Source organism: Urocampus carinirostris, chromosome 2, assembly GCF_059441175.1.
Source record: "Urocampus carinirostris isolate Australia breed hairy pipefish chromosome 2, RoL_Ucar_1.0, whole genome shotgun sequence".
Taxonomy (NCBI): domain Eukaryota; kingdom Metazoa; phylum Chordata; class Actinopteri; order Syngnathiformes; family Syngnathidae; genus Urocampus; species Urocampus carinirostris.
In genome coordinates this window covers 39,913,277-39,933,297 of record NC_142350.1, presented here as the reverse complement: position 1 = coordinate 39,933,297, position 20,021 = coordinate 39,913,277, and the positions used below count along the sequence as shown (strand labels likewise).

Genomic DNA, 20,021 nt, shown 5'->3' with positions numbered 1-20,021 from the left:
CTCTGCCAATCAAATGGGTAATGTGATGTATGTTCTTCTATTTGTAAATCTGATTGAGCCTCACCTGACATGAACTTAAACGCACCTCGCTGCAGTGTAATGGAAAAAAAAAAGGCTGAACGGTGATGCTCATTTGAGCGTTTATATTTTAACAGTTCAAAAGACAAAAGCGTAGAATTTCATTTGAAAGGTATTGAATGTCTTGGGCTCAGAAAGGCCCTTATCAATAATTATTTGAAATGCAATAAAGCCCTGCAACCGCGTAAACAAACTGTATATGACATACGAGATTGCCATGATTCTAATCAATAGTATTGAGGCACATCAAAAGTAGTACTTTCCGATCATTCAGATGTTCTTGTGTGAGTGAGTTCTCCAAATTAAAAGGCACATTTTCAGTTTGCTTTTATTTTGCATTATTAGTAACAGTGGTTCCACTCCAGTCACATTTGCAAAGCACTCTGTAGATGCAATGCAACAATTACCTCTAAAATCAACATTTTACTCAGAACAAAGACAGCTCGAGAGAAAATATCGCAACTCAGAATTGCACAATCAAATCAATATTTCTAACACGTTCCGATTACATTATCAAATAGCTGACCTCTTAAAGCTAAGGAACTATGGTACAAACAAATGCAGCAATGTTAATCGATTTAGTACAATTTAGTTGTCCCTTACGTGATTAGCAGTCTGATAGTGAAAAGGGGAATTCAAACAGAAATCTAAATCTGTTAACACATTACTATGCCGTGGCAAAAAAAACATTTGAAACATTGGAATATAGAAAGTTTAACACTTAATGCCTATATGATTGTTCAAGTAGTTATCACATAATCATTTTGTTTTTGGTGTCAAATAGGACAATTGGTGTTGCAGGCATCTCCTGGCTTAAAAAGGCCGTAGACGCTCACCAGTGGGAACATGGCAACAGCACCAACCATGGAGCCCAACTGGACAACAGCACCGCACCACACAAGGGCGCTGTGGCCCTCGTCCCTGAAGATCACACCAATTATCACCTTTACATATGACAGCGAGAGAACAAATAGGATCCAGACCAGCACCTGAAAGACACAAGATGCAATTTTTTTTAAAATTTAGCCTAATACAATAAACACAAAATCTGAAAACAGCACATGACATGACGTTAACGTGTAATTAGTATAGTTTGGGTGGCAGGAGTGTTAAAAAAAGGTATGTTTAGTTTTGGAGGTTTAAGCAATATATCATTACTTTTTAAAGATCAAGTTATAGACAAATGAAGACCTACAATGCCAAATCAATCGGTGATACATAGATTCATCCAATCATTACATCAATTCTATCCTGTTTCCTCTTGTTATGTTAATTGCCCTTCTTAAGCCTGTGTAACCTTCGAAAATGTTTAAATTGAAAAAATGTATTGTCAAGGGATGCTGTAATTGTATTTAATATATTTAAATGGACAAGGTGCAACGCTCATTTTGGCGCTGCACTTGCAATGCACACTTGATATGAGCGACATTATATACTGGACTGTCTCAGAAAATTAGAATATTGTGATAAAGTTCTTTATTTTCTGTAATGCAATTAAAAAAATAAAAATGTCATACATTCTGGATTCATTACACATCAACTGAACTATTTCAAGCCTTTTATTATTTGAATATTGCTGATTTTGGCTTACAGCTGAAAAAAACTCAAAAATCCTATCTCAAAATATTAGAATACTTCCTCAGACCAAGTAAAATAAATAATTTTATAACAGCAAAACTAAATCAAACATTTGAAAATGTCCATTGATGCACTCAGTACTTGGTTGGGAATCCTTTTGCACGGATTACTGCATCAATCCGGCGTGGCATGGAGGCAATCAACCTGTGGCATTGCTGAGGTGTTATTGATGCCCAGGATGCTTCGATAGCGGCCTTCAGCTCATTTGCATTTGTAGGTCTGGTGTCTTTCATCTTCTTCTTAACTATACCCCACAAATTCTCGATGGGGTTCAGGTCAGAGGAATTAGCAGGCCAATCAAGGACAGTGATGCCATGGTCAGTGCACCAGTTACTGGTGGTTTTGGCACTGTGGGCAGGTGCCAGATCATGCTGGAAAATGAAATCCTCATCTCCATAGAGCTTTTCAGCAGATGGAAGCATGTAGTGCTCTAAAATCTCTTGGTACACAGTTGCATTTACTCTGGACTTGATGAAACACAGTGGACCAACACCAGCAGCTGACATGGCTCCCCAAACCATTGCTGACAGTGCGAACTTCACACTGGATTTCAAGCAACTTGGATTTTGCTCCTTTCCAGCCTTTCTCCAGACTCTGGCGCCTTGACTTCCAAATGCAATGCAAAACTTGCTTTCGTCTGAAAAGAGGACTTTGGACCACTCTGCAACTGTCCAGTGCTTCTTCTCCATAGCCCAAGTCAGACGCTTCTTCCGTTGTCTTGAGTTCAGAAGTGGCTTGACCATGGGAATACGGCTATTGTAGCCCATTTCCCGGACACGTCTGTGAACTGTGGCTTTTGATACCTGGACTCCAGCTTCAGCCCACTGTCTTTGAAGCTCCCTCAAATTCTGGAAGCGGCTCTTCTTCACAATTTTGTTAAGGCTGCGGTCATCTCTCTTGGTTGTGCAGCGTTTCCGGCCACATTTTTCCCTTCCAACAGACTTTTTGTGGATATGCTTTGAAACTGCACTCTGTGAACAGCCTGCTCTTTGAGAAATGTCTTTTTGTGTCTTACCCTCCTGATGGAGGGTATCAATGATGGTCTTCTGGACAGCAGTCAGATCAGCAGTGATTTAGTTTACTGAACCAAGCTGAGTGTTTTTAAGGCTCAGGAAACCCTCGCAAGGTGTTTCGAGTTAATTAGATGATTCAGGTGATTAGTTGAATAGCCTACTTGTATACTTTTTCATGATATTCTAATATTTTGAGATAGGATTTTTGAGTTTTCTTAAGCTGTAAGCCAAATTCAGCAATATTAAAATAATAAAAGGCTTGAAATAGTTCAGTTGATGTGTAATGAATCCAGAATGTATGACATTTTTGTTTTTTTAATTGCATTACAGAAAATAAAGAACTTTATCACAATATTCTAATTTTCTGAGACAGTCCAGTATAAGCACAGTTCAGCGATGAAGGACACTCGGACAAAGCTTTACTTAGTGTTTACTTGGGTGGCAAATTAAAGGTTTGTGTTTATTTCCAGCTCTGTTATCAAATCAAGTTAATTTGTCGGGTCAGTGGGGGTTCAGGTTTATGTACCTGCAACCCAGATCCAGCTAACTTTTTTAGGCCCCATCTTACCTCTAGTTCAGGTGTAAAACGGCAATTACTCAAGTGTTAAAACGACACATTCAATGCCAAAAATAAAAATATTTCCCCATTGTTTGTGATTGTAATGTTTTGGGTAGGTTACTATTGTAGAATGAATGATAAAGCATAATACTGAAAAAAAGCTAAACATTTGGAGTTGACGTTCTTTTACTAACACAGCCTGCCTGAGTAAACAAACTCTGGAACTGGGTCCAGGTCCAAATTGAGTTTAACATGCCTGGGATAACATGTCTGCCTCACTATTCAGAAGTCTCGGCTTCAATTCGAGCTAGTGGCCTCACAGTGTGGAGTAAGCATGTTTACGCCGGTGTGCATAGATTGGTTGTCTCTAAGTACTCGGGTTTCCTCCCACATTCGATAAACATGTATGGCTGGTTGATTGGTGACTCCATGTCTTCATGAGCCTGTAATTTGGCCCGCAATCAGTCGAGAGTGTCCCCTAATGTCAGCTAGGATGGACCCCTGCAACCCTAATGCACTTCAGAAAAGAAATAAATGTTTTTGAAATCTCAAAATTAGAAAAAAAAAATAAAAACGTTTTCTTTGTAGGGAGGCACGGCGGCTGAGTAGTACGCGGCACAGGTCTGATGTCATGGGATCAGATACAGGTACCAGCCTTCCTGTGAGGGGTTTTCATGTTCTCCCCGTGCTTGCGTGGGTTTCCTTTGTGCACTCCAGTTTCCTCTCACATTCCAAAAACATGCGTGTCAGGTTAATTAGCCAGTCCAAAGTGTGAATGAACAACTGAGTTACTGTCTCCCTCTACAGGCCTTTTTAAACGGCATTAATTATTCTACTGTGTAAAGTCCAAACAGGGATTTGTGGGTTCTCAAGCTGTTTTGTTTTTGTATCGGAGGTATCACAAATGCAAAAAAACACCCAAGTGAAAGTTCTTCTTGAAATGCATCCTTTCACAAAAAGCTGTTTTTCTCGGAAGGTTTCAACGAAAGTATTTAACTAACTAAGTTTCTGTAACCGGTGCAACAATTTGGAATTTTGGTCTCACTTAAGTCTTTGACATTGGAAATATACATCAACTATTGGGGTTGGGATAGGTAGGGGTTTGCATGCAACGATATATGCCGAGCACATCGTAGAATAGAATAGGCCCTATATCCGATCTACTAGACGTATTCTTAATTATCTTGTTGAATTTGCCATTACGTTTAAGTACCAACTGATATTACCCACCCTCAACTGTACTACATGTGTGATGTTCTTTGTGGGGTTAGAAGGAAAAGCTTAAGGGTCTCACTATAACAATAGTTCCATAAGTACTGTGGACCAGCAAAGGACAAGGACTAAGAGCAGCCATTGCCATGAGGTAGGCTCCAGATCCAGTGCCAAAGACAGTCAGAAGACTCATAAAAATGAGTGACCTGGGAAAAAAAACATTTATAATTAAAATAAATCTTGTATTTTTGGTCTTTAAACATTTTGTTAACCAAATATGAATCAGAACAGCAGTAATTTGAATATATTGTCCAAAACACACCATTCTGATTCATATTTTGATACGAGAAAATAAGCAAAAGCCTCGTGTTATTAACAGTCTCTGAGGCTGGTAAATTTGAGATATGTTTAGTAAATTAGACATCAAATTTGCCCCTATGTTGTAGTAAGCAATTTAACCCATTTTATCCATCCCTGAGAGTAGCCAATTTCCCATGTAGTAAAAGACATCAAATTTGCTACTGGCTCAAGTAACAACAAATTACGGTACGCCAGATTCCAAAATTTAATCTGTGATTGGTCATTAGTTTCTACATCAACTTCCCTTGATGTTAGAAAAGGTGCATTAATTAGCCAGATCATTGCATAAGTCAAGTTGAAAGCTTGGGAAACAAGTTCTGCTTATAGTCCAAATTTTACAATAATTGTTGGTTTGCAAGCCCTCGAAATTGCACAAGCCTAAAAGTATGAAAGCTTCACTGTTTCCACAGGTTGGGGCGCATATTTTCTCTTATTTCTTTTATTATGTGGCTATTTTAAAGCATTTTGAAGGGGTCGGCTAGTATACATGCAAATTTGTAACTAGTTACTTTCAGAGTCCCTACTTCACTACTTTTTGGTGTCAATAGTCTGGGGGGTAACTGGATTATTTTTCAACTGAAAGAACTAGCAACTTATTACTTTTTTTAGTAAGGCGCCCAACACTGGTAAGAACACATGCAACATAATACCTCTTGATGCCTTTCAATGGTACGTGGTGTTACAAAGGTATGTAGTTTGAAGTTATATATGGAAATGAGTTTTCAGAATGTGTGTACCTGATCGGCATGAACATGGCAATCAGACAGGCCAGTGGGTTGGCGACAGCTGCCATAGTTGCAGCTAAATGGTAGGCTTGGTTCCCGTAAGGCAGGCAGGAGTACGACTGCACTGATGGCAGCACTGCGTTGGTCAGGGCATTCACCCAAGCCAGGACAATAAAAATGAATGACACCTCGAAATTACTGTATGTGCCCTTGCCAAAAGCGCTACGAGATCCTCCCCTTGCTGACTCGAAGGGACCCAACATCGGTTTTTGCTCCGGCGTTTGGCTACTCAAAGATAAACCTTGCTCTGTCTTAAGGTCCTCCCTGAAATACAGCCCTTTTTTCTTAATCCGAGCCACGGCTGGGTGACGGTCAAGCAGGGCGAAGGCTATCAAGCAAATGACCATCATTGCGCTCAAGAACAGGAAGAACACTTGAGTAGAGAATTTTGCGGGTTGATAGACAGCTTGGAGTCCCCCGGTGCTCACGCTGGCATTCCCCAGTGTCATGTTTGACGCCACCGTCAAAGTGGCGTTATGGCATCGCACTACCCCGACGCCTTGAACGAGAGCCACCAGGGCAGGCACCAAACCGCTGAGGCCTTCGCCTGCAAAGTAGCTGGTGAGGTACTGGGGGCACAATTGCATCATGAAAGGCAAAAAGGTGACTGAGGAGGTGCAGTCCACTATAGACAATAGGAAACATAATAACAAAAGTGGGACGCTGTGCAGGCTGCTCCCCATTGTCACTGTGTGCTTCCAGAAGAATGCCAGAAGAAACGTCGCAACGATCCCCAGCACGACGATGCAGTAGATGACCTTTCTCTCGTCCAGAGCCCCCGGGCGGAAATGATGTATTAGGGTGATGATGAGGGGGCCCACGTTAGCCAGTTGGATGAGGACCGTGAGGTAGGACGGCAGGAACCAACCCTCGGGGATTTGCGATACAATGAGCGGGAGCTCCACCCACATTCCGTTGATGGCCACCCAGGATCCCATGCCAAACAAACAGGCCAACACGTGTGTTGGGATAGACATGATGGCGGCGGTGAGAAAATGGCTGGTGAAAAAGAGATCGAACAATCTAAAAAACACAAAGAGGTCGGTTTGATCAGAAGGTTCCTTGGGAGAAAATGGTCACAATATATTACAGCAGGGTCGCCTGCAGGCACCAGGTAGCCCCCAAAAAGCACCTAAGTAGCCTGCAGACAGGTCCTGTAAATAGCTCACCAGTGATGGGTGATTGTGATTTTCTGGGACATTTGATTTCTAACTGGAATGAATTTGTGGTTGACTGAGCCGATTTTACTTCTAATAATATTCACGGTTCACGGATCCCTTAACCGCGTGGGTCATCGGGGCACCAATGAAGACACAACTCTGGAAAGCTGTCTCCACTGTTGACAAACCCTGGTCTGTTCTTGGGTCGTGGCAAAGTTGACACCAGTCCATTCCTTAATGTTGTCAGGCCAGTTCTTTTTCGGTCTTCCTCTTCTGCTCCCTTGGGACTCTGCCCTGGAGATCTTGTGACGTAACCATACCACTGAGGTTTCCTAATAAAAATTACAATCTAGTGTTAACATAATAACATACGTTGTTATTTCAAGAATGCGTATGAAACTGGTAGCCTCTCAGCTGATCAGTAAAAAAAAAGTATCCCTTAGCTTCAAAATGGTTGGTGACCCCTTGTTTTAAAAGGACATGGTATAATATTTGAAACAGGGGTCACCAACCTTTTTTAAACTGAGAGCTACTTTTTGTTACTGATTGGCCCGAAGGGCTACACGTTTGATATGAATTTCCAAAATAACAACCCATCATTTTATTACTACGTTGCGATATTAGAAGTAGAGTTAAAATAGGCTCATTCAACCACTAAAACAATATGGTACAACTGACTTAATGAGTATTGGGCAATTTTTCTCCCACCCTAAAACATGACGTTTTTGATACTTTCAAGTACAATTTACCTTTTGAGATACATTTCATAATTTATTGGAAAACATTGTTTGTAAATGAGAATTACCTACTACAAATGAACCCTGTATCAAATAGTGTTTAAAAATATTCTCAAAGCTGGATAAGTGATAATTTTCTGATTTTCAATGTTATTTAAGAGCACCATTTTTATGATGAAAGTGTATTGAACAAATTGGTGTTCATGCTTTTGTTTCTCAATTTATTTTGGAAGTATGTTGCTGCCAAGTGTCTTCTTTATTGCACTTTTTTTCCAATGCATTTACAAATGAGGCCAGTCTCCAAGCTCTTTTATACTGTTATTTGTTTGTTTTATTCTTTCTACCTGTTTACGTCTTTATTGTGTGTTTATCCCAGAGTATCATGTCTAATCTCGTTGTAAACAATGTTCATTACATTGTTATCAATGACAATCAAGACAATACTAACTTTAAATCGTGTGAGAATTCAGATTTTTTTATAAATCTGAGTTTCAAGTAATAAAAACACTCATTTTCCTGCTAATTCTGTCTTTACATTCGGATTCTGAGATTGAAGTCTGAATTGTCCCAAAAAAATCAGATAGATAAATCGATATTTTATTCATCCCTGAAGAGAGATTCACATTTGCAGCAGTATCCTCATGTTAAAAAATAAAATAAGAGATATAGAATACAAAAATACACAATATAACATGTAAATCAGAATTTTAATTTATATTTCTGGTTTGAAGTCAGAACTCTGTGGTTAGTCATTCTTAGGCAATTCTAATTAGAAGCATATGTTGTCCGAGAGAATGATGGGCGCCACCGGGCTGTACTTGCCCAAGACACACCACAGGAAATGGTGCCCATACATCCCTAATGGCTAAGGGATCCAACCAACCAACTTAAAATAAACCACACATTAAAACTGCAGTAACTACAAAGGGAGATAACCAAGAAAAAAAAAATCAAAATTTTCAATAGTCAAGTCATGTATCGCCCTTATCACAAGGAGTCTCAAAAGGCTGCACAGACCGCAGATGATTGCAAACCACAGACTGTTATTACACCATCCCCTGATCTAAAACCGACATGATGGCAGGGAAAAATTTAAAACCTCAACATGAGGAAAATGAAGAAACATTGAGAAGGTAATCCCCCTTCCAGGATGGCCAGGCTGCAAAGGATGTTGTAATAACAATTACCGTATTTTCCGCACTATAAGACGCACCGGATTATAAGGCGCTACAATGGGAACGTCGACAAAACAGTCAGATAGTTCAGTCCAACTTATTACCCCCTTAACATTCTGAAAGCTTGCAAAGACGCAAATACGTGTCGAGAACACGTGCGGATGCGGTGTCCGCACGATGTCACTCAAATGCATCGTTCCATCATTCGGGAGGTTAAAGTCTTGGGATTCAAGAAATGCCAACCATTCCTTAGTATTTATTTTCTTTTTCGCTCGCAACTTTACTGTGCATATGACAATATACACTTGGAATTGAGTTTAATTTAAAAATAGACACTCCATTCCATCCATTATCTGCACCGCTTATCACAGAAACATCGAATTCAGTCTGAAACAAGATACAGGGACAATATAAAACCCGGAGTAGCTCACCGAAGTCGTTGTGTTCATAATAATGTGCAGCCAATGTCCTCTATATCCGTGAGGGTAGTAAATCCAGTAGAATAAAATACAGAAGAGAAAAAAATGCTTTCTCTATGTCGTCAGCCACGTGCTATACACATTCATCTTTTTCGGCCAATTGCAGGCTTTGTTTTGCCATTCAAGCCAATGCCAGCCTGTAAATGATAAAAAGGATCCGCCCCTTGACCGCCGAATAACTTTAGCCAATAGTGATCGATTCAAATGATGATTGACACATTGGTTAGCCACTGAAACGCCGGTAAATAAATCCCAGCATACACCGCGTACTACTTGGCGTTCGGGGGGAAATCTAGTCGGCGGCTGCAAGTTAGTTGGAAAACTTTGCAATTTTAAAATTGATCCATAAATAAGGCGCACTGTATTATAAGGCACATGGTCAGCTTTTGAAAAAAATAAAGGCTTTTAGGTGCGCCTTATAGTGCGGAAAATACGGTAATATAAATATATCGTCAACAAGTATAGGTCATTCATAAACTATAGAATAGAAGTGTGTTTTAGTTAATGGTCCATCTAAATGCTGTGACTTGTTCTCAAAAACTGCTCTGAACATTGGCAAATGTAATATCACCCAGAGTGACTCAGTCAAAATGTTAGGTGTCATATTTGACCCCGATCTGTCCTTTCAAACACACGTTAAGAATATTACTAGAACAGGTTTTTTTACATCTTCACAATATTGCTAAAATTTGCCCTATGCTGTCTCAGTCGGATGCGGAGATTATAATTCATGCGTTTGTTACCTCCAGTAACTTCACTGGGGGGGTTGTACTTGACCTTCTTCTAGTGAAGGATGCTATGAACTTTCACACACAAGCGTACATTTCCAAAAATTAAAATACGTATTCCACATGGTAATAAGCTCTGCTTTTCAGACAGGTTTGTCTTTACCTTATAGACGTTATCCGTGAAAAATCAGTTACGATATTTACATTAAGTCAAGCATTTAAACGATATTACACACCTAAAACTCTGTCTTACCGTGTTACATGGGGCTCTTCTCTCGCAGTTGGTGCAAATCATCGCATTCTTGTTTTAGTGCATTGTGGCGAAAACTGTCACCAAAATGAGCGCATGTGTGCATGGCAACACCGGCGACATTGACTGTTTTCATCGTGGGTTTCTGTCCTTAAGGTTTGGGTAAGAACAGCGCATGCGTACACACCATCTCGCTGGTGTTGGGACGAGAACATACATAGATCACAGGTACGTAATTCAAATGACTACCCTTGAAAACCGTGCCGTGGTGGCAAATTAGTTTACAAAACTTTGTAAAACAAAATCAGTGTTTGAAGTGAGATTTAACGGCTGATGTTTAAATTACAGAACGATTCATGATGTAGTCCAAGTGTTATATATGAAGTCGCATCTAATGACATAATTGACATTGTTGAAAGGTTGGGAAGACTATTATTTTATTTTATTTATTGATTGATTTTAAAGTTGCTCTGTAGGGCGATTGCACAACTCTGTCCACAAGGACAGTTCATATTTTGATCACTTATGAAAGTAGCGAACAAAACAGAGAAAGGTACAAGAGAGCCTCTACTTGCACACATTAGTACGTAAAGTGTCTGCCATATTGGATGTGACAAAACTGACTGTAACAAAGAATCGCTCCTTGGAGTGCTGCAGTTGTTTTTTATGCAAGATAATTAAGGACAATAAACGAAAATAAATAAAATTTTATACAAATGTTTTTTTTTTAATCATATATTGAGATTTTTTTTCATTTATTTTACAAAGTGGAATTCCTCCTTAGTTCGCCACCATGTTTTTCTGCCTTTATAGTCCATGCTCTGGCACTGTTTGTTTTTGCTCGCTTTAGACAAGAGTGCCACTTGGGCTTTAATGTTTGATGCAATTAGTTAAGGCCAGCCTCAACGCACTACTTTATTTTTGCCTTTTTTCAGACAATGTTTATCTTGTTTTTCTCTTTCAAGTATTCATTACATGTCTAATCTTGTTCTGGACAATGTTCAACAAATTAATATAAATGGTAATCGAAACAATTCAGATTGTAACTCTGACTAGTGTGAGGATTCTGACTTTTCTCAGATATCTGACTTTTAAGTGATAATAACACATGTTTCCCACAAATTCTGTCTTGAAAGAAATAAAGTAGTGTAATTTAGTCACTTTGAGTCTTTGTAGTTTTTTTTTCTGACTGGTCCTTTGTAACACTCGTTTTGGGTTGCGCTATACAGAACAGCATCATATAGGTCAGATATTATACAATGCACCTATAAACAAAGTCAGAATTCTATCTCTAAAGGGATAATTCTGTGTTTAAAGTAAATGAAAGCAAACGCGCAAAGTACCAGGAACTGGTGGAGGAGTGCAGGGGCAGGGGATGGAAAGTTTTCTTTGAGCCAAAAGAGGTCGGCTGCAGGGGTTTTGCTGGACGATCCTACTGCAAAGTCCTTGGACGGTTAGGTGTGACAGGGGCAGCCAAGAAGAAAGTCATTAAATCCGCTAGTGAAGCTGCAAAAGCCACCAGGTGGCTTTGGCTCAAAAAGGCAGATCCGTGGACTGCTACTGGGACGCAAGTTGAGGCCTGATCAACCTCGGCTGGGTCACCTGAGCGAGAGTGTCTGATGTTGCGAGACCCGAAACACTCAGTTGCATCCAGAAGATGTTTCTTTCAAGTCAAGTCAAGAACTGTCACAATTCTGATTATTAAGGTGGGAAATCTGATGTGAAAAAGCATAGAATAACTACAAAATAGTTGTAATATATAAATTTAGGAATGGATTTCACAACGGTCCCCCTTTGTCCTAAATCAGTAACAAAAAGTACCCTTTAGCTTAAAAAAAGTTGAATAGTTTGTGATTTCAAGCAATTGGCAAACTGGTGCTGCGTATACATTTATTACCTGTTCCCAGCGTTTAGCATCACCGAAATCATATGCCCCAAAAAGCTTCACGAGAGCGGTCAAATGTTGACGACTCTGTCGAATTTGATTCTGACGGATACAGGAGCTGTTTGTAAATGTAATATGAATTTGACTGTTGCACAAAGCAAGGTAAACTGGCCAGTACGATTAGCATCATCATCATCATCATTACAAAGGACGTACTAACTGCAAAAGCATTAGAGAACGTCTTTAGCACAATGAGCTCTGCGGTTGAACACAACACAATGAACACAAAACATAGTAATACATTCCGACCCTACTGACCCCCATTCTAAACAGAATATGCCGTATTTAAAATATTGTGGTTATAAAAATTCACTCTGAAGTACAGGCTTTTCATAGACTAAAATCCCTGTTTCTACAGTGAAGTAATTGTAAATTTAAAACAATTGTGATTTTTCTTGCCTTTTGTAGATGTTTCTTAATTGTATATTGCATCACGGTAAAAAAAGAAACAAGCTTCCCCCCCCCCCCCCCCCCCCCCCCAAAAAAAATTTCTTGAAATAGCAGTTTACAAAGATTTCTCAACAGTTGTCTGTTGATTATAATAGTATATCAAGTCGAGTATCACCTACCTGCTTGTGGAATTGAAAATGCCTAGTCTGTTGTCATTCACGTTTCACAGCTGAGAAGAAAAGTATGCAGAGCTAAGGGCAATTTGCAGCCTAACTGGTGTGGCCTTTTGATGCTCCATGGGGGTCTGCATTATTCTGTTTCACTCCAATGTTTTTGCTCATGGAGATCTCAGGGACATTGTCATGTGACTACGGGGGTTGAGCCAGCAAAGCAGTCCAGCCTGGGAACTAGAGCTTGGGGAAAATTGTGGAGGAAGGGAAACAAGTTAAAGGGTGTAACTGAAGAGAAAAGAAGAAAGATGAAGCAAAAAATTAATCATGAAAGATAATTTGTTAGAATCCCATGTATGTGTGAAAATGTGCCCTACTCGTTTCTGTTTAGGACCCAAGAATCTAACAGTGGCTCAGCTGGTTTTCTGTTGTGACCTACTGTCTATGAAAAAATTTTAAATAACAGATAAGAAACTTCCTCCTGAGGGACTATCCACATTAACCTTTTCAAGGCAACACTAGGGACGTTAGCTAACAAGCCTGCAGCCTAGCTTGAAGTTATGTTATTAAAACTTAGAAGCAGGGGGTTGTAATCCTAGGTCATGGTCAATACTTTCACAGAACACTCCACTGGCTTATTCTTGAAAATAGATGGCCTCTGTTCTTGGAGCAGTACAATTTTTTTCCATCTCAGCGTCTTTGTGGAAGTTTGTTTTTGACAGCTGGAAAGGAAACATTTAGGTTCTTGGGGTCCTAATCTCCAATGATATCTCCTGAACATCAAACACCACAACCATCAAAAAGAAGTTCCATCAGTGTCTTCACTTTCTGAGAGTCCTCAGGAGAAAGAAGTTAGACAGAAAGCTGCTGCTTGCCTTCTACCACTCATACATAGATGCCCTGGTGAGCTACTGCATTTCCGCATGGTACGAGAGCTGCACTGAGGTGGGCAGAGGGAGGATTCAAAGGACCGCACATCATTGCTTGATGGACATCTACTCCACTTGGTGCCTTGGCATAGCCCAAAACATCATCAAGGACAGGTAACATTCAGGTGCCTTTCTATTTGACCTGCTGCCCTTCAGAAGATGCTACATGTGCATCAGAGTAAGAACAAATTGAATAAGCAACAGCTTCTTCCCGAAGGCCATTACTACCCTGAACTCTCATCTACTGCATTTATGACCACGATGTTCTGTATAACTGCCACTGTGAATATGCACGTAGTTATTTTATATAATTGATTTATTATTTTTTTCACGTTTTATCCTTTTGTCCATATTTACCTTTTTAATATGTTTTAGTTGCACTGAAAGGAAAAGCCCCCTAATTTTGTAGACTTATCTATTGACAATTAAAAAAAACCTTCATTCTTTCGAACATAGAATATTTGTAAGATAAGCAGACATATGAAGTACTTTCAATTCCAAAGTTTGTATTGTTGGAAAGGTTCATATACAAAACTTCAACTTCGCATTCTAACATGTATATCACACAACAACTACATTTATTGCATATAAATTCATTTATAAGTTGTAAGACACAGAAAGTGCTTAATGTATGTATGACATTAAATTTAGACAAAATAACCGCTCCACCAAAAAAGGAAAATATCAGATCTACACATTCACAGTAATATTCCAAAACGCCATAAAACATAATTTTACTCAATAAACCGCTGGTCAAAATCCTATTGCATTGTCAGATTTAAATCATTACAAAAAAGCACAAATACAAAAAATAAACTGTAAAAGATGAAAATGTGTGGCCCTGCCAACCAAATCCCAAAGGGATTCACACGCAGTTTCTTTGCACACTCACAGTAGTTTTGGTATTTGAGATTTGGGATGCAACACAAAGTGAGCACATTTTTTTATGTATGTCATCTTGTCAATCAAATCCAACACACATGTTCAGGATTGTATGTCGTACAATACGTCATGTAGTGGTCATTTTGAGGTTGTACAAGCAAAAACAATCAGGTAGAAAACAACACAAACTGCCCATCGGGTGACCATGCGCTAGGTTTTCATGCAAAAACCTTCACAAAAGTGCTGTAATTACAGTATACAGTATAGCTGAGTGTTGAATCTTGCAGATAAAACCATTGAGCTGCAAATCTTCCTGTAGTATATTTGACCTTCAGAAGTTTCTTGTCAAGGTCTCTTTTGTGTTTTTTTAAAGCCCTTTAAACAAAACAGCTTGACTTATCACTGGTCCGTCATTCAGGGCGATAAGGCTGTTTGGGTTTAGTGCACGAAGAGCTTAAAGGCAGGGGCAATCACGTGGTGAGCAGATTCTCAGCTTCTTCTGGAAGGTGAAGAAGAATGAAAATGTCATATTGCATGTAGTAATTATGCTGCAATACTTGACAATTTATATGATTACAGTAATTGCCTGACCTGATGGTGAGAAGGAGTCATGCCCCTCGGTCGTGAGAAACAAGAGTTCAGATCCCAGAGCGGCAATGGAACTCCTTGGACGAAGGCAACGGTCGCCTGAAAGACTCCGACGAAGTAAAGCCTGAGAACAAAAATGAGTTTTTAGTTTGATATCGTTGCTAAAATTGTGTGCCCAAGGAGCCCATTTACATGAAGGAGAGTGGATTTATAGAAGCCAAAGGTGGCAACAGTTTGAGATTAAATACATGGAAGCTCACCTTTCGTGTCATGGGGCTAGTGGGGGCAGACGCACTGCTGTAAAGACTCAAGCTGGAGTTGGACCTGCTGACCGTCAAACCTTTCGAAGAGCTTCCTATGGGAGACAGGTACTTCTCCTTTATCTTCAAGTTGGTCCGACCTTTCACTGTTGGCAAAAAGGGATTATTTTAGAAGGTTTTGAAATATATATTTTTATGATAGCTATTCCATAAATAAGAGACTCTCGTGGAGTTTTCCTTTGTTTTCGCCAACACCAGTCTCATTTGCCCAACGTCAGACTTATATCTTTCTTTTACATCATTATAGTTGAAATTTGTTGTTTCAAATAATGGCACTTTGGGTCTACAAATTTTAGCTTAAAAACGTGTAGGGATAAGACGAGTATACGGTCACTTTACCTCTGCAGGGATCATTCTTCACCAAAAACTCATCCAGAGCAGTCCAGCCTCCTCCCACTCTGACCATCAATGTGCTTCGCAACATGCGAACCATTCGCAACTGTTGAGAGTCTCCAAACTGCAAACAATTTAAAATGACAACGACAATGGATTGCAAAAAAACTTTTTATTGGTCAGTATGTGTAAGGACAAAGCAATGCCTCACTCTGTATCTGTTGGCACTGATCTGTTCCACTTGAAACCTCTTGGGACAATTACATTGTGATACCTGTCGGCTCACCTGCAAAAGTAAATATGCAAACATGCAGGGAACCCTTCGTGTGGTATGTACAACACAAAGTATTCTTTGTTTTGTACCTCTTCATTGATTTGGTCTGCATCCAGTGTTTTTCTGTAAGGATCTCTGCTGGGGTGTAGTGCACTCACAAACTCATAGTAATCGATAAATCCGTCGCTGTTCATGTCAAAGATGTTGGCCACGGCGTTCATCTCCAGCGAGTTGGTGGGGAATTCTGCAGTATTATGACAGATACTCAGCGTTATGACCTTACTGAAACGTATGTGGCTTACTAGGATAATCAAGAATACATAGTCAGTTCAGGGTAATATTTGAAATAGTAAGCTGGCAAACACTTGCATCATATTGCTTGGTCATTTGTCATTCCAATGACAACATTTTAATATCCCACTATCATAAAACGCCAAAGGTCTTACTTGAAGCCAGTACATAGTCGATGAACTCTCTCTGGCTAATGCGTCCATCCTGATCCCGGTCAATATTGCGGAATACATCCAGGATGCGAAACTTCAAATGGCTGATCCACTGAATGTAGCGTTTTCGCCAAATATTAAAGTCAAAGCTGGCAAATTCTGCTATCTGTTTTGAAAATGCAAAAACGGATTGGTTACTTTTAAATGCAATATCGAAATAATTGATGCAACACCAAAACAAACAAAAAAAAACAAGGAATAAATATATATAGATGGCAAGAGAGATTGACGGACCGACGGATGGAGAGACAGACAGACACACAGACATATATTAATCGCCAGACAGACAGCCAGACATATACTGTAGATCGCCAGCCAGACATATATAGATCGACAGACGGACAGACAGAGAGACAGATATCACAGATACCTTCATGTTGTACTTTTATGAAAGTGTACAGTGTAAAATAAAACCTGCAATCACCTCTTTTAGAGTTTGCCGGTGTTGTTCGAGATGTTTTTGTCTTGCTTGTGCCAAGATCCAGAGTTTCTGCCACTGACTGACCAGCTGACTGAGCTGCGGGGTGTGAGGTTCGAGGTGATCCAAGGGGAGCGGTGTTGGGGCCTGCAATTTTAGATTGCTCCGCCGCCCTATGTAAATAAAAACAGGAGCCACATATCAATAACGTAAAGCTGAATTTTTTGGGGACAGGAAATTGGTTCCAAAAGATACCCAAGGTGGTTGAAACCCATTAAGTCTTAACCAATATTTTAGAAACTATAAATGTTGTACAATAAGAAAAAGACAATGATATGTTTTTTTTAAATGCACAAGCATTTGTTTAAGACATTAAAGTACTGCATACTAACATATTTACATTTATCAATTATTCTTATTTCTTTACAAATGACCACTATCAGAGACTGTTTAGCCAATCGGAATGCAAACAATGCACAGGCAAATCTGTAAAAAATACGACTGTGAAAGTTATACAGCGTTACAGCTAGATATTACCGTATATTGTATTTTTCAATAAATAAGTTACATTTTAATTTTGTGGTTAATTGTGTAAAATACTGTAACTAAGCTGTGAGAATAATTTAAAAGACTATGATCGCTTTTTGCATGGAAGAAAAAGGTGCAAGCTTTCAGTAAAGATGACACAATTGATGCAAACTTTCAGTATATAAAGACAACATTAGTTTCCTACGCTAGTTTTCGATGAAAAAAACAATGCTAGATTTCAGCAAATAGGTAGTCAACCTATTTTGTGGTAAAAAGAGATGCTGTTTTTTTGTCATCGCTTATTTTCAGTTTGGGTGAAAACGCTAAGTTGTTGCGTAGAAAATAACTAAACAACATTAGCTTTTAACGAGGAGATGAAAACAAAGCTGATTAAGGAGCAAAACAAATTTAGCTACTTTTAGGTGAAGAAGTTGATTTTAGTTCAGAGAAAAAGGCTGCTTTTTGACGCACAAGAAAACCGCTATTATTCAGCAAAGAAGAAGACAATGCTATCTTAAAGATTGATCTACTGTTTATCATGACGGCCCTTGATTTTGGAGGGGCAAAAAACACTCTGAGGTACTGTAAATGCTAATTTTCCATGCAAAATAAAACAAAGCTGTTTTTTAGCCTAAAAAGTTCACTTTTTTCTATGTAGAAGAAGACAATTATAGTCCTGGGAGCTGAAGACAGCACTTGTTTTCGATTTAGGAGATTAACAGTGTTAGGTTTTGGTGTGCTCAAAATGCAATGCCACACAGCTTTGCTTATGCTTTGCATGTAATGGACGATAAGAAAGGCTCAAGGTGGTGTGTTTAAGTCTAAACCATCAATCTGTCCAACTAGGTGCTGCAAAAAAGCTTGGCATTAAATGTAAAGATACAATTATGAATACAACATTTTTTCTTCATAAATAGTTGCGGCATATTGCCAGGTGTGGTCAACTAAGAAAATAGGTGTGTATTTTCTGTACACAAGGTGGGTACTTAAAAACAATGCACTTCATGTTCCAGAAAAAAATGCTATCAAGTAAATGTTATAATTTCTCCTAGAGCAGGCATGTCAAACATACGGCCCGCCATAAATCTCTTAGTATGTCAAAAAGAAGCAAGACTCTAAGTCAGGGGTGGCGAACAAGTTTGACACAAAGAGCCAAAATTTCAAAGAGCCACACCCAGCACTGACCGGCATTAGACGTAACCTACGCAGATGATTGGCAGTCAGTATGTGTCAGGAGCAGCATAAAAACAACAAATCTGCCAAATTAATTTCAAAATATTATTTATTATTTGTCATTAACTCTGATGGAGTCAAGTGTGTTTTAAGAGGGGAAAAAAACTAAACATGAAACGAGGCAAAGAGCCACAGTATATAGAAAATATGATGAGGCAAAGAACCGCATTCTTATTGGCCGAGAGCCGCATGCAGCTCTAGAGCCGCGTGTTCGCCACCCCTGCTCTAGGTAATTTCCATCAAAAATATATATTTAAAATCAAACCAAAAGCATCATGTGTCCACTAGAGGACAGTAAAGGAAAAACTAAATTTAATATGCTCAGCCCAGATGTTCAACCTGATGCAGGGCCGTTGCTAGCCATTTGGGTGCTTTAAGCACAAATGCTTTATACAGTGGGACCTCGCTACTTCGCGGTTCTACTTTCGCGGGTTCAGAGCTTCGCAGGTCTAAAAAATAATAATAATCAGATAAAATAATAAATAAAAAAAAAAGTTTTTTTTTTTTAAAGTATTTTTAAAGGGGCGTCGCTACTTCGCGGATTTTCACGGGTGGTTTTGGTCCCCATTAACCGCGATAACCGAGGGATTACTGTACTTTAAATGGCAACAGGAGTCTGGAGCAGAGAAAAGAAAAAAAAGAAGAAACGAGATGGAGCTTATGGGTCGCTTGCCTGTAGTCAATGTTGAATTAAAGCTCATTATTGTACCATAGTTTCACACCCTTTTAGTGCACTGTTTTAAAGGGTGCACTCTCCTTGTTTCAATTTTTTTTTTTTTTGTCGGCTCATATGGCGCACTGGCTTATTGAATGCGACGGCTATGTTGCACTGGCCTATTAGATGCGAGTCTCACGCTTCCGCCTTTAATACCAAACCAAGTGTGCATATTAAAAAAAAAGCACCGGGAACAAAACTGAGTTTGATTGTGGTTTCATCGAGTATTCATCACAAAGTAAAACACCAGAATACAACAAAATTCTAAAAAAAACAGAAAGAAAATGAAATATGTGCTTAAGGCACCGAAATAGATAGATAGATAGATAGATAGATACTTTATTCATCCCCGGAGGGAAATTCACATTTCCAGCAGCATCCCTGAGCTGAGAACAATACAATAATAAAGCAAAAAGATTACATTATACAAATACCCAGTGTGACGTGCAAATGCCCACTGTAGCGTGTTATATAGAATATCTAAATAGTGCTACACAGAATACATATTGCAATAAAATTCGGTAATATGCAATGTAGGTGGTGTGGTTTAATGTGGAGTTAAAGAGCCTCATGGCATGAGGAAGAAAATATCTCTTCAGTCTGTCCGTAGTACAAGACA

At 39.2% G+C, this 20,021-nt stretch overlaps 2 protein-coding genes across 5 annotated transcripts in view; both read right to left on the bottom strand.

Moving 5' to 3' along the window:
• Positions 1-392: 392 nt before the first annotated feature.
• slc52a3-2b (solute carrier family 52 member 3-2b) lies at positions 393-12,932 on the bottom strand. Of its 4 annotated transcripts, XM_088326494.1 has the most exons (5): positions 10,178-10,344; positions 6,815-7,099; positions 5,598-6,668; positions 4,583-4,706; positions 393-1,067 (listed from the first exon to the last, which is right to left on the bottom strand). In XM_088326494.1, exons 3-5 carry the CDS (start codon positions 6,620-6,622, stop codon positions 855-857), a joined length of 1,362 nt encoding a protein of 453 aa, XP_088182620.1. In that variant the 5' UTR covers positions 6,623-6,668; positions 6,815-7,099; positions 10,178-10,344; the 3' UTR covers positions 393-854. The 4 variants fall into 4 exon arrangements, with proteins under 4 accessions (XP_088182620.1, XP_088182622.1, XP_088182621.1 ...); XM_088326496.1 differs by lacking the exons at positions 6,815-7,099; positions 10,178-10,344 and adding an exon at positions 12,689-12,932; XM_088326495.1 differs by lacking the exon at positions 6,815-7,099.
• A 1,233-nt stretch (positions 12,933-14,165) lies between these two features.
• Positions 14,166-20,021, bottom strand: part of macf1b (microtubule actin crosslinking factor 1b) — a 36,554-nt gene continuing 30,698 nt past the window's right edge. Inside the window, exons 33-40 of the mRNA XM_088326492.1 lie at positions 16,933-17,099; positions 16,452-16,614; positions 16,095-16,249; positions 15,943-16,017; positions 15,738-15,855; positions 15,339-15,484; positions 15,082-15,202; positions 14,166-14,989 (exon numbers count right to left, since the gene is read on the bottom strand). Coding sequence (XP_088182618.1) covers positions 14,961-14,989; positions 15,082-15,202; positions 15,339-15,484; positions 15,738-15,855; positions 15,943-16,017; positions 16,095-16,249; positions 16,452-16,614; positions 16,933-17,099 — 974 coding nt within the window. The 3' untranslated portion in view covers positions 14,166-14,960. The remainder of the gene's footprint in view (positions 14,990-15,081; positions 15,203-15,338; positions 15,485-15,737; positions 15,856-15,942; positions 16,018-16,094; positions 16,250-16,451; positions 16,615-16,932; positions 17,100-20,021) is intronic.

What these genes read in the sequence shown, in the direction of transcription:
- slc52a3-2b (XM_088326496.1), bottom strand. Translation starts at nt 6,622, where the DNA reads ATGTCTATCCCAACACACGTGTTGGCCTGTTTGTTTGGCATGGGATCC. An exon ending in GCCATGTTCATGCCGATCAG is followed by an intron (nt 4,707 to 5,597) that starts GTACACACATTC and finishes TTTTTTTCCCAG; the next exon opens with GTCACTCATTTTTATGAGTC. An exon ending in CTTATGGAACTATTGTTATA is followed by an intron (nt 1,068 to 4,582) that starts GTGAGACCCTTA and finishes TGTGTCTTTCAG; the next exon opens with GTGCTGGTCTGGATCCTATT.